Raw genomic sequence first — 14,586 nt, 5'->3', positions numbered from 1 at the left:
ACGCCGGCTCGTCTCTCGATATTTAACGTCGGAGCTCGACGGTCTTCCGCTCGGAGGGTTTATAGACGCCGGCTCGTCTCTCGATATTTAACGTCGGAGCTCGACGGTCTTCCGCTCGGACGTTTATAGACGCCGGCTCGTCTCTCGATATTTAACGTCGGAGCTCGACGGTCTTCCGCTCGGACGTTTATAGACGCCGGCTCGTCTCTCGATATTTAACGTCGGAGCTCGACGGTCTTCCGCTCGGACGTTTATAGACGCTGGCTCGTCTCTCGATATTTAACGTCGGAGCTCTACGGTCTTCCGCTCGGACGTTTATAGATGCCGGCTCGTCTCTCGATATTTAACGTCGGAGCTCGACGGCCTTTAAGGCTAACTTTAACACTGATGGCATACGCCCTACCGAGCGGCGAGGGGTCTTCGTCTTTGATGACTTAGCTTGGATAATTTTTACGCCCGGCCGAACGGCACGGGATCTTCGCCATTGAGTCGGTGGCTCGGGTCTTATACATCATGGTGATAGGCCGCTCGGCAGATAATGCCAATTGCGTTTAACATTTTGCTTCCTGTATTTCAAATATACAGCCAAACGGAAAATATACAACACACATTATATTGGTGCACCTTTCACCTTGCCCCAGAAAGGCTGGAGATAATTTGCGCTTCATGGTTGATCCAAGTCCCAATCCATCTTCATCCGCTCGGCGGTGCTCCCCCTTGAATGTCGGTTGGATCATTGTCTCGGGGGGAGGCGTTCGCTCGGCGATCATTGCCTCCGCTCAGCCACCTGATGCTGACGTTGTTTGTTGCTTCAGCCGCTCGGCTTGCGCATTCTCTCTCTGTTGCTCCACGAGCTTAGCTGCTCTTGCCTTGATTAGAGCGTCGAGTTCCTCTGTGGAGAGCATCACCGAATGCGGTTGTCCAGCTTCGTCTATTGCTTCCGCTCGGATGCAGGAGCGTTCCCACAGACGGCGCCAAATTGATCCTGTCCGATTGCTGAATCAACGGACGCTGGGCACAGGGCGCTTCTCGACTGTTGACGTGGATCTTCGACTGGTAGCACGAAGCTCCGGTGAACCTGCACAGAAGTCGGGCCGGGAAGGGGTTCCCGGCGGCGACCCTCCGACGCTCAAGTCAGGCGAAGCTCAAGAGAGAAAAAGTGGCTCCAAAACTCGTAGACTGCGTACCTCCGGCGAAGGGTGAGGACCCTTTATATAGAGCTGTGAAGAGGCTCGGGCACATATACCGAGGTGCATACGTGTCCTCTGTCCATACCTCGATATGGGCTTGTCAGAAGAGCTTACCTGACATCATACTGCTACAGTCCGAGCACATCTATGATGGGACAGCGGGATCCTCTGTTGTAAGATCTTGCGTATGGCCTGCTCCTCGGATATACCCGCTGTCAGAGGATGTTTCCTTGTCCTGTTCTCCTTACTATATGGCGAGTGTCCGGCCGGTCGGCAGTCCCTTTTCGTCCGGCCGGTCATACGTGCTGGACCGGGTGCTCGCGTCGAGCCCCCTTTGACTGTTGACCTTCACGCATCGGAAACCCGCCCATGGTCGGGTTGTCTTCTGTCCGGCCCGGGAAGCTCCTGGCCGAATGTCAGGTCGGCTCGGCATCCTTCCGTTCGGCCCGCATCCTTCCGTTCGGCTCGGCATGCTTCCGTTCGGCAGGGAATACTTCCGTTCGGCAGGGAATCCTTCCGTTCGGCAGGGCAGCCTTCCATTCGGCCCGACATCTTTCGTTCGGCTCGAACTTGGGGTTGACCTCCACGTGTCTTTGACCCTCCGCCCATGAGGATCCCCCGTCCTTACCACCGGATCAATATATATAAATATTATATTTGTTTAAATTATTTATAATAAGTTAAATATATGGGATCATATAAGTTTTTTTTTATTAAATCAATGATTTAATTTAATTGCATCATCATATCATTTCACTTGTTGAGCTCGATAAAAAAAGTGGAGCTCTATTAGTTTTTCAATAAATATACTTAAAAATTAGATAAGATAAATGATTGTCTATGATTCATCAATGCTCCTAAATAATTTATAGATAAGTTTAATTATTTATTAATTTATCTATCTATAATTTAAGTATAACTTTATTTTTATTTGAATTTGTGGTTTAATGAAATAATTTACGTTAAAATTAAAATTTTATCTTAGAAAGAGTGAAAAAAAAAAGTCATTAAAAAAAAGGTCAGTAAAAAAAAGGACAATTTCGCTTTTATTTTTTATTTATTGAATTATCTTAAAAGATGATATTATTCCATCAAATCACTTGCGAGTGAAATAGATAAAAGTAAATTAATTTACCAATCTTCAAATGATTCATTGAATTAAATGGATAATAGCCTTCTTTGTCTGAAATTATGTAAAAACTATATGAAAATTAATTTCTCCTTATTTTTCCGTTTTTTTTTTAAGTAATCCAGATATAATATATGGGATTCGCCGGCCTTCCTTGTTCGCCTAATTTCTCCTTATATATATAAAATAAATAAATTTAAACAACTCGGCACGTCAGATTTGAGGAAGCGGACGTTCTCCTCGACTTTGGTCTTTGATGGCTGCTTTGGCGCCACGTGTTGGGTTCGAGAGATCTTTACACGTGAACGGCCCGAACTCAGTTTCATAACCACATATTTTTATTTTTAATTTGTGGAACTGGCCGGCTAAGTTGAACCCTGACCCTAAAATTAATTAATCCCTCTCTCCGATGGCAATTTCGTAATTGTAGTCCTCATAGACAGCATTGATAAGGTCATTAGCATTTACAGAACTGTTCTCCATTTCGTCTACCTAGTGAAGTTTTAGTAAATGAGATCTCTCTCTCACGCTGAGCTGAACCGAACAGAACATGGAGCCTAGAGATAGTTCATTGTTTCGGATAAAATTTGAGCTTGACTAGTTTAGATGGCTCTTAAATCGGAGATAAGTCGATGGTTGAATTGTCCATATCACAATTTAAGGGGTGCCAATTAAGACCTATTCCAAACTTCTTCAAGCAGCCACAGAGCAAAAAAAAAAAAATCTACTATGGAAGCTGTTGAACAAGTCACACAACAAACACCCTTAAATTTCTGACCAAATCCTAACCAAACCACAAACGCCTTCAATTAAATACCTGCTTCCATTGAAATCCTCTCCGTCTTCAACATCTCACAAGGTTCTCCATGGCCATGGCCATGGCCATCCCAGACAAGCTCCTCTCCACCCGCACAATCCTATCTGAATCCTTCAAACTCATCTTGGGATCCTCATATCATTTTGCGTTCATTCTCCTCCTCTCCACAGTCTCTGCTTCCTCCCTCTTCTTCTCAAGTAGCCACGACTCCATCTACTCATCTCTCGCAAGACCAATCTGCAGCAGAGTAACCGATATCACGACCCTCTCTGCCTCTATCGAAAAGACCAACATCAAAGACTTAGTCCTGCTGCTAACTTCCTTTGTCATTGCCTCTTTCCTAACACCTGCAACTATCCATGCTTTCTCCATGGCATACGCTCCGAAGAGCCCTTATACCGACATCTTCATGAAGACAAAACAGGCGTGGAAATCCTCCTTTGTGAGCCAAAGTTGTGTCACAATCCTCCATTCCTGCTTTGTCCTCTCAATGGATCCAATTCTTCTTGGACTCACAGTAATGTCGCACGACTCAAAGCTTTTAGTTGTGATGCTCGTCCTTGTAGCTGTTTTGTCGGCGCTGTATTACTTTTACGTAGCGATAGTTTCTCTGTTGTGTTTAGTGGTATCTGCAGTAGAGGAAGAGTGTTATGGCATTGAAGCATTTGGCAGGGCACTGGAGCTCATCAACAGGAGAAGGAAGCAGGGAATCGCAATAAATGTTCTTGTGGTGGTTCTTAGCAGTGTTGCCACTTTAGTATTCATGGTTTTCTTCTCTTCATCCTCAGATTCTGAGGAAAACCAATTGTGGATTGAAGTAGTTCGTATTGGCATGGATGTGGTGTTAAACTTCCTCATCTTGGCTACAACAACAGCGCTATACTACGAATGCAAGCAGAGTGAAAGGAACGAGAGTTACAGGGAGATGGAAGAGTACATTGTAGATGTTTATCTTCTCACTAGCCCTTAAACAAGAGGGATCCTTCCATTGTAACATGTGTGTATAGGTATTGAACGTGTAACAAAATGTTTTTTGTACTGTAATATCCTTTATTTATGGAAAATCATGAGTGTTCATAGTGGGAGGAATAGAAGTCAAAACACAAGTAATTCTGAAACGAAGAGTCTGGACACTGAGTTGAAGATGAAATGCAACAATGTCAAAAGGTGTGAAAGAAGAAAGGTACAAATGTAGATTATGTGCACTCCATTAACATTCAATAGCTAATATGAAACTAGTTCAGCCATCAATGCATTATTTTCAGAAAAGTTTCTTAGATGGTTATGAGAATAGCAGTAGAAGCTGTGCATTCGATGTAGTATAACAGCAATAGTAATATAATTTGATTGCTAGATTTCAAAATGAAATGAATGATCAGCTTAAGTTAAAATGTTTGAATGAACACTATTCAAAATAAGATGTGCCACAACAAGATCCTTCATTGAATCAAGAATGAGTGGATGAACAGCTCAATGAAGTTAAAAAGATCACGTTGGATGGAAAAGTAGTTGTAAACAACTAATTCGAGCCCTAAACTTGAAAATCAGATGCGCCATGAGAATAGCCCCCTTTTTGGATCGAGAATGAGCGAATGAACAGCTCGAACATGTTTGATTCAGTAAAAGTAATGGCTCAAACTAAACTAGTAAATGTTCGTAGTTGATTATCACAAGATCATAATTGTCTCAGAGAAATAGCACGGGACTAGAATGTTCAACCAATTGTAATCCCTAAAAGTACTGACTCTAACCTGGAGACAGAAGCTAGATCGACCATGGAACGCAAACGACGCCCTCCCGTGCAAGTTCAAGCACGACGAGATCGGAAACTGCGAGGAGAGAGTGCCTAGGACACAGAACCAGGATTGTCCTCGGAACTCAGTGCGGAACGACTTCGCCGGAGAATCGTCCTCAACCTCGAGATCCGACTACGTCGAAATGGGGTGAAGGAGAGAAAGAGTATGAGGAAGAGGAAGGCGGGATGCGATCCGGGGAGATGAACCCGGCAGAAGGGGGAGGAAAAAGACGGCGACTCGGATTGGGAGAAGTGAGTCGGCCTTGACTCGTCCGAATCGGTTATAGACGAGTCGAAGACTCGAATAGGTCGCTTTTTTAATCTCCCCCTTGCATCAATAATTATTACAAATTTGACCAAATTTATTGAATTAGAGGCTTATATAATTTAAGGATGTGTTTGATAACTATGAATTGAATTCGATAAATATAAAAATAGGAATGAAAATAAATTAATAGGGTTTACGAGATAATTACTTCCAGAAGTGAAGTGATTCATCCTAAAACAACAGATCATGTCACAGTGCATGCAAATCACAAGTTTGATGAACGCGATGTCCTAATTTATTCTTAATAATCGGTAGAAATTTTTTTGTAGAAATTTTTTTGTAGAACCAAATTGATTACTCCTAAAATTAGAGGAGGCTAAACTGGTACCATAGTGTCAACTAAAAACACTTGACTATAATTTTTTTTTTTTTTTATGTTTACAAGAGTGACTAAGTAAGAGTAGATGACAAAGTGATGATAATGAGATTAGGCGTAGTCTCCTTTTGCCGACCGCTGTGGAGTGTGACATTGGTGGCTAATAGTTGAGAATAGAAATATCTATATTTTTCATGCACGTTGACCAAAATAAAGCACGTATGCATACGCGTTTTCTTAATTTAACCATCTCTTAAAAGTCAAATTTGTCCACAAATGAAGGTTTAAGGCAACGCCTAAGAAATGAAGCAACGCCTGAGAATACAACTCGCATTTAAATTTTAATTCATCTTTATGTCCGAATTTAACAAAAGATAATAATTAACATTGTAAATGTATAGCCGATGTACAATTTTAGAGAGAGAAACTAGAAACCTTGGGTTTGATCAAGACTTTACATTAATATAACCCATTTTTTATAAAAAAAATTGAAAATTCAAGATTATATATAAATATATAGTTATTATTAAACATTATAAATACAAAATGTGATGGACAAGGTCCGATCCAACTACTCAAAACTCGGTCCCAAATGGAACATGTACAATAAATAATTGTGAGAACATTTAATTTGCTGACCACGCAATAAATCAGATAGAGTAGAAAACAAATGGTAATGTTCCTCTTTTTTTATCTTTAAATTATTGTTGACCATAACAATTTCATCTACACGATTTCTCTAAATATCTTCAATCTCAAGTATCCTTCGTCTAGAGGATACTGTAAGGAGATTTATCTGATAATTTCTCTCTCTTTATTTTATTATAAAAAGCAAAAATATATTTAATAGTAGAATTAAAAATATTTAATATATATATATATATATATATATATATATATATATATATCACCTCAATATCATCTTAAAATTTTATTATTCTTTTAATAATTAAAAGATCTTTATAACTTTTGCTCCACGCATGTTATTAATTTTGAGAGAAAAAAAATAAATTTAAGATTTTACTATCGTTTTTAAACTATAAAACTCAAACTTACCTATATAATAGTTAGAGCTTTTTTCTTTAATTTTTGTTCATAAACTCTTTAAAAAATCTCGCGATGCCCTAAGCCGCTACCTTTGATTAGGCAAAAGAATTGGTAGGAAATAAAAGGGACTGGAGAACAAAATTTTCCTACTTTATTTGATCGAAATTTATTAATTTATTATTTTTTTTCTATTTTATTTGTCTAGGCTCTTTTTAAATGTAGTAATAATAATATATATTTGTAATATCATTGGAAACATTTTATTTTGCCTCTTAGAATTTTCAAACTTTGCACTTTACCTCTCCGAGTTTGTGAATGTTTACCTTGTTTGTTTTCTTTCCTTTGTTTAATTGGCAGATCGAAATTCATCAAACATTTTTTTAAAAAAATGGCACGGAAAGTTGGTGTTTGGAAGCAACAAAGAGACAGAACCTACTTTAAAGAAAACTTTTCAATCTCAACATTAAAATAAGATAGGCAAAATTAAAAGGGTTTAAAAAAAACATAAAATACGCTCCACTATATATGTTTGTATCAAAAATATCCCTTATTTTAATGATAAAAAATTATTTGTTTATTTTAATAAAATTAAATATTATTATATCAAAATACTATTTATCAATTTAGTGAAAATAAATAAACTTTATTAAAATTATTTTAAATGAGTTAAAATGACTTTAAATAGCTATTTATATAATTATTAGACCGTCCTAATTAGAGGGATAAATAAATCGAATCGAACTGAATATGTAGAAAAATCTAAGGCTCGAATTTAACTCGAAATAGGTATATTCGAGTTCGAACTCGATTCGAAGCTCGAAAATTTTAAAATTTTTAGTTCGAGTTCAGTTCGAATTAGGACTCATGTTTGAGTTCAGGTTGAAAAATTCAAATATGTTCACGGACTATTCAGATTATTGCTCGAAATAGATACTCAAAAGGTTTAAAATTTATTTATTTAATATATATTTAACTTATATTAATAAAATATTAAGGTTCGTAAGTGGCTCGCAAACTATCGAACAATATAACAAAACAATATAATTTGGGTTCGAGTTCGGTTCGAAAAAAAAATCGAACATGTTCGAGTTTGGCTCGAATTCGATAAATTCGAATATGAATCGAAGATTTTTCAAGCGGGCTCGAAAAGCTCGCGAGCCGGTTCAATTCATTTATACCCCTAGTCCTAACAGTTAGTAGGGCTATAAACAAGCTGTGCCAAACTAAGATTTGGGGTGTCAAGATTGTTTGATAAGATAATCGAACTAAACCGAGTCGAGCTTAAAATGAACCAAGCTTTTGAAATGATTGTTCAAACTTGGCTTGACTTATTTTTTTATGAGCTTATTTAAAAAAATGTAGATCCGCTACATTAACGATCCTCCTAGTGCCAACCTCACGGATATGGAGGGAGGTACATGCAGGCGTCAGACGCATAGTGGGGTAAACCTCAAGTCGTCAGTTCTTGAAAATCGATCCCTGGTCTTTACGCCAGAGATGTCATATGTCCACCTTCTGTGCTACACCCTGAGGGCTTTATGAGCTTATTTAAAGCTTGACTTGAGTTTGGTTTGTTTAGATAACATCGAACTCTCAATTCAAGCTTGGCTTGAGTTTGGTTCGAGCTTGATTCGTTTAAATGTTATCGAGTTCTCAATTCAAGCTTATTTGATTATATGAAACTTTTAGTTATTTGATTGGTTATTAAGCTTGATAATTTAAATTTATTTATATATTTTATTTTGTTGTTTATTTAGCATGTTAAAAAGAATTTTATTAATAAATATAGTTCGTGAACATTATTCACAAATATTAACGAGCTGAACACATATGTATTCAAGCTTAGTTGTTTAACTTCTTGTTTGTTTAATTAATCTTATGTATATTGAACTAATATAAACAAATTCTTACCTAACCGAATACAGAAGTTATTCATGAACACTTAATTTATTTATAACCCTACCTGTTAGTAACTACTATAATATTGAATCAACTACTAAAATTATTTAAACTTCATTAAAAATATTTTTAAATAATTATAATAATTATTTAAATATTTTTTCAATAGCTGCTTGCTTAAATAAATGTTATGTACTTGTAGTATCCATTTACATACCTACAAAATGTTACAATACTATAATAGTATTGCATCAACTATTATAGCGTTATAATAATTATTCTATAATTGTTATATATTATAATAACTAGTTGTAATGATTATAATAATATTTTTGAAATAAATAATGTAGTATTCTTTTTAACAATATTTAAAAACAATGTTCTTTTAATAATTTACATAATTTAGAATGTCATTTTATTTTTTTTTAAATGAAAGGGGCAACATAAAAATAAACAAATAAAAAATAATAAAATTTATAATGATTAAAAGATTTTATGGATTCGGAGACCCCAATTGCTGTGATACCGCCACAAGAAGACAAATTAAATGTTTACAATAATCAAAGTCCAAAAAGTTGTGATGCGTGATGATGATAGATTGATAAAAAAAAACTCGCTTCTTCTCAAACAAAAAATAAAATAAAATCCAAATATAATAGTTTTGAAAAATCTTTTTTTGTCGTTATTTTTGATGAGATATAATAAAAGAAAAAAGAAAACAGTGAGTTTTATTAGAGAAGAAGTTTCTGTTCATTTGGCCTAAGCTTTCTCTCTACTTGAATTCTTTCTGCCTCCGTACTGCCTGCTTCGGAAAGAAAGAAAGAAACAGGGAACCAAAAAAGTTGCCATCCTTTTCTTCCCCTTCTTCTTCACGATCTTCCTGTTTTTGTTGCGGGAATTTGATCGATTATCTCGGTTTTGGTTTCGCTAATTTAGTAAAGGAGAGATTTTTACTCGATTTGAGGAGACCGCCGGAGGAATTTGCAGTTAAAGGTGAGATTTTTACCAGTGTGAAGAGAGGATGAGGGCGGAGCTGAGCACAATCCAGCAGATGCTAACGCCGGAGGCGGCGAGCGTGCTTGCTCGCTCCATCGTGGAGGCGGTGCAGAGGAAGCACGGGCGGATCACGCCCCTCCACGTAGCTGCCGTTCTTCTGGCCGCGCCCTCCGGCATCCTCAGGCGGTCCTGCTTGAGCTCTCACCCCGACTCCGCCTCCCACCCGCTCCGTTGCCGCGCTCTCGAGCTCTGCTTCTCCGTCGCGCTGGATCGCCTGCCCTCTGACGGCGGCCGGGACGCCGCCCAGCCGCCGATGTCGAACGCGCTGAAGGCGGCGCTCAAGCGCGCGCAGGCCAACCAGCGTCGCGGGTGCCCCGAGCAGCCGCAACAACCGGCCGCGCCGCTGCTGGCTGTCAAGGTCGAGCTCGACCAGCTCGTCGTCTCCATCCTCGATGACCCTCAGGTCAGCCGCGTCATGCGGGAGGCCGGCTTCTCCTCAACCGTCGTCAAGGCCGTCGTCGAGCAATCACTATCCTCCTCTTCCTCCAACTCCTCCTCCACCTCATCTACTATCACCGCCGCAGTGCTTTCCACCACCACTTCCCCTGTTTCTCCTGTTCCGCCTTCCCCTGCCCACCTCTATGTGAACCCCCGCCTCTTCAATGGAAGCGGCGCAGCTGCCACAGCCAGCGGCGAGCAACCGCGAACGGAGGAGGTCAAAAGGGTCATGAGCACACTATCACGATCCAAGAAACGAAATCCAGTTCTCGTCAGCGATATCGATCCGGAGGCCGTTATCCAGGACGTGATCCAAAAAATCGAGTCCGGCGCCGCCCCGCCGCCGCTCCACACCGCCAAAGTTGTCTCTTTTGGCAAAGATTTCTCCGCTGCCATGGCCTCCGGCGTCAAATCCTGGATCGCCGCAAAGATACGAGAGTTAGGCAGCATCCTTGAGTCTCAACTCATCGGTGGACACCACGGCGTGGTGGTCGATATCGGAGACCTCAAGTGGCTGGTGGACAGCTCCGTTCGGCCCCCGACGATGACTTCATCGAAGATCAACGCACAGCAGACCGTCTCCGAAACTGCCCACACCGCAGTGGCGGAGATGGCGACACTTCTCCAATCGTTCCGCGACCGCGGCCGGCAGATTTGGCTACTTGGCACGGCGACGTGGACGACGTACCTCCGGTGTCAAGTCTACCACCCGACGATGGAGGACGACTGGGATCTGCAGGCGGTGCAAATGGCTCCAAGCTTCCAAAATTTTCCAAGGTGAGATTTTTATTCGATCTATAAGCTTTTCCTCTTCGATCCCATCCAAGAATCATCATAACAAAAACCAATTGTTTTCTTCTCCCCGATTCAAAATCTGCAGGACTTGTAAGCAATTTCCAGTGACTATAAACTCTGCAACAAACACAGGGATGTGCGCACTTTGCACCGAGGGCTACAGGCACGACATTACCAAGGGAAGCCACCAACCTGCTCCAAAGGTAGACGAGAACAGAGCATTGCCGCCATGGCTGCAGCTGGCCAAGCGCTGCAATGAATCCGGCACAACCGATCATGTTCAGCACAAGGAAACGCTGCTGAAGAAATGGCAACACATTTGCTCTCGGCTTCACTCCAAAGCCTCTCCTCCTTCTCCGTTGCTTCTCTGTTCAGGAAACTCACCGGCTACATCACTTGTTGAGATATCAGTGAAGACTGATCTTGTACTTGGCAATTCTGCAACCTGCAATCCGAACGAGCCCAAGAAAGTAGAGTTCTTGAACCAGAAGAAGACTAATTTCGCCGGCGTTTCTGATATCGACGCCTTCAAGAGGTTGTACAAGGGGCTCCTGGACAAGGTCAGCTGGCAGCCGGAAGTGGCCTCCGCCATGGCCGCTACCGTGCTAAGACTCAAGTCCGAAAGCAGGAGGAGAGGCCATTCCTGGCTTCTCTATCTGGGGCCTGACAAGATTGGCAAGCGCAAGATGGCCACGGCGTTATCGGAGCTGGTATTCGGCACTCCTCCAGTCGTCGTCAAGCTCGGCGGCGATGCTGAGGAGGAAGGAGAGTGCACCGTGAGCTCCTGCCGTGGGCGGACGTTGATGGATCGAGTAGTGGAGGCGATCCGGAAGAACCCGTTCGCGGTGGTGCTCGTTGAGGAATTTGACCGAACAAATGATGTGCTGGTAAGGGGAAGCATAAAGAGGGCGATGGAACAGGGGAGGATGGTGGATTCGCATGGACGAGAGATCAGCTTGGGAAGTGCGATCTTCATCGTGACTTCGAGTTGGCTTCCGGAAGAGCTCAAGAGATCTCACGAGTCTTTGATTGAATGCGAGAAGAAGATCCTCCGAGCGGCAGCGCGGGGGCGGTGGCTCGAGCTCTCGGCGGAGAAAACCACTTCGAAACGATGCGTCGATTGGCTCCGGCACGGTGCTCCGCCAACGAAGCTACGACGGCCGCTTTCGCTGGACCTGAATCTGGCCATGGGGATGGCGGAGGAGGCCGATCCCGGTGAGGGGTCGAGCGACGTGACTGTGGAGCGTGATGTCAGCAAGGAGCGGCTCGACGTCAAGCAATTGACCTCGTCCGTGGCTGCAGAGATGGCCGAGCTGGCGGATGGCGCGGTGGTGTTCGAGCCGGTGGACTTCTCGCCGATGCGGCGTCGAGCGGCGGAGGCGATATCGAGCATCTATGCGGCCGTGATGGGGGATAATTGGTCAATAAGGGTCGACGAGGAGGCCGCCGACCGGGTCGTCGGCTGCGCGTGGATCGCCGGCGAGAAGCTCGACGAATGGTCTGAGAGAGTACTAACTCCTCGCTTTAAGGAATTAAAGGGCAGATTGAAGACGGCTGAGGGAGCGGTGGCTGTCCGGCTATCGGTAATGGAAGGCAGCGAGGCGGCGAAGGCGAGCAGCAGCCGCAGCGAACGGGATTGGACGCCGGCGGTGAGCGTTGCGGTCGAAGGGGCGTAGAGTTTAAAATTATGGAATATTTGAGGGTGGATTTGTACACGTAAACATTATAGTAATTTTCTTTTTCATTTCGTTAATTCGGCGATAATAACAGATATAAACCATACAAATTCAATTTAATTTATGTTATATAGTTTGTTTTTAGTAAAATATATCAAGAAAGGGCATGCTTGCTAATGAATGCAATCACTATAGATGTTCTCAATATTGATTATTGATTATGTTTGAAAATTATAGAGATGATATGTTAAATACAACGGATCAATAATTGATTATTGATTAGTAGTAGACTTTTATTCCTAAAAAGAAGTTTTTCTTTGATCCTACACACATAGAAATGATTCAATAAGGTGTCAGTGCCTAGAAAATAATGAGAATTCTTAACGAAGGTCCTTCGACGTTCAAATTAGTACAAACTTGAGCGGGTGGATGAAGAACAATAGCAGATGCGTACCTTCATTATGTAGAAGACTCCCTTTTATATATCTCCTCATAACCTCTGTAATTATGAGGTGGTAAAGTGTGTCAGAATTTGTTAGGCATTGTATAATAATTATCTGAGAAATTTTTCTTCTACTCACATATATACCTCTTTTGTTGTTTGTTGAGGCTAATGAAGTAATATGCTGTTATATATGGTCGGCGTACGGGGGATAGGATGGTTCCTAAAGAAGGTCTTAGAAGAATATTCTCTGACACATAATTTGTTATTCAGACAGGTTATTAGGATATTGCCCGCCAAACATATCTCAATTGGTTGTTAAGCTTGTCGCCCTTAGGATGTTATCAGTTGAGTATATCTCAGCCGATCATTAAGGCGGATCGTCTTGTTAGGATATTATTTGCTGAGTATATATCAGTCGGTCATTAAGCCAATCGCTTCTATTGGGTCGTTCGGTTGCACTCGGTATATCCTACTCTATAATGTATCATATTGCATGTATCTTGGCTGGGCGTCCAGTGAGGCCACCCACCTTTATATCTGTCTCGGCATTAAACCACTTGGTTATATCTGACGTAACTTTGAAACCTTCGTTCGGAAAATGATATAGTGTCTTGCCACGTTGGAAATCCATTTGAGTAATAATACAGTGTTTCCTGGAAATCCGTTTGATAATTTATGCTTTGTTGAAATTCCGTCCGAGTAGTAATATGAGGATGAATTTTATAAGCTCGATCATCCTTCTACCTGACCGGGCATACAGTGAGCTACCCAGGGAAACGCCGCTACGTTCTGAGAGGTTTAGTCTATATGTTAAGCTAGGCTGTGTTTGGTTTGGCTAAATATTTGTACGGGCAGGTGAACTTGTTCGACTTCATAACTCGTTGAATACACATACATGCTACCACATGGAAACCCATTAGGGGCGGCCGACCATCAAGTCACCCCGACATATACAGAGAGACTCATATGAAGTAAGGAGTTTAGCTTTTCTCTTAACCATACCTATGGCTGATCTATTGGGAAGTGAGTCGATCTCTCTGGCCAATCATAAGGTCAACCGTCCTTAATTTTGGTCGCCTTAAAGTCTGGCCATCCTTAAAGCACTGATCTCCTCAGGTCTGATCGGATTAAGGATTGACAACCCTTATCTGGTCGGTCGACTTTTAACTCGATCAAATTGACTCAAAGAACCCTATTAATGGACAACTAATTAAAGCTAGATGAGAGATGTTACCCTTTTTTAACTAGGATCGTCATGCCATCTTGACTTTAACTGTCCCGTCGTCTTGACTTGAACTGTCATATCATCTCCTGGATCCACTCATCTCAACCTGTAATACTGTTAAAATAATGTTTTTTTTAAATTATAATAAAATAATATTTTAACAATTTTTTAAAAAGAAATACTCTTTTAAACCTCGTTATCATATTTAAGAGGGAGAAGAAAATAAACTTTTATTTACCATCACTGTGTTATTGTCGACAATATGCATACCTAATACTTTCTATTTTTGATCTGCTTTGACTCGGTTAAATAAAGAAAATTTGCTTAAAATAGAAATGAGTAAAAATTCTTATTAATCACTCCCTTAATAATACGGAAGACTCAGCCTAATATTAAATATAAATAAAAGAACATAAATACGCTCCCGACA

At 41.2% G+C, this 14,586-nt stretch overlaps 1 protein-coding gene across 1 annotated transcript; it reads left to right on the top strand.

Moving 5' to 3' along the window:
* Positions 1 to 9,263: 9,263 nt before the first annotated feature.
* LOC122056135 (protein SMAX1-like) lies at positions 9,264 to 12,606 on the top strand. Its single transcript, XM_042617938.1, has 2 exons — positions 9,264 to 10,792; positions 10,896 to 12,606. Exons 1-2 carry the CDS (start codon positions 9,543 to 9,545, stop codon positions 12,484 to 12,486), a joined length of 2,841 nt encoding a protein of 946 aa, XP_042473872.1. The 5' UTR covers positions 9,264 to 9,542; the 3' UTR covers positions 12,487 to 12,606.
* The last annotated feature ends 1,980 nt before the right edge of the window (positions 12,607 to 14,586 follow it).

This window comes from Zingiber officinale, chromosome 3B (assembly GCF_018446385.1).
Source record: "Zingiber officinale cultivar Zhangliang chromosome 3B, Zo_v1.1, whole genome shotgun sequence".
Lineage (NCBI taxonomy): Eukaryota > Viridiplantae > Streptophyta > Magnoliopsida > Zingiberales > Zingiberaceae > Zingiber > Zingiber officinale.
Note: the sequence above shows the minus strand (reverse complement) of the source record. Positions and strands in the feature narration are given on the sequence as shown.

Coding starts and splice junctions, on each gene's coding strand:
- LOC122056135 (XM_042617938.1), top strand. CDS start 9,543: ATGAGGGCGGAGCTGAGCACAATCCAGCAGATGCTAACGCCGGAGGCG. Junction 10,793..10,895: donor AGCTTCCAAAATTTTCCAAG/GTGAGATTTTTA, acceptor CAAAATCTGCAG/GACTTGTAAGCAATTTCCAG.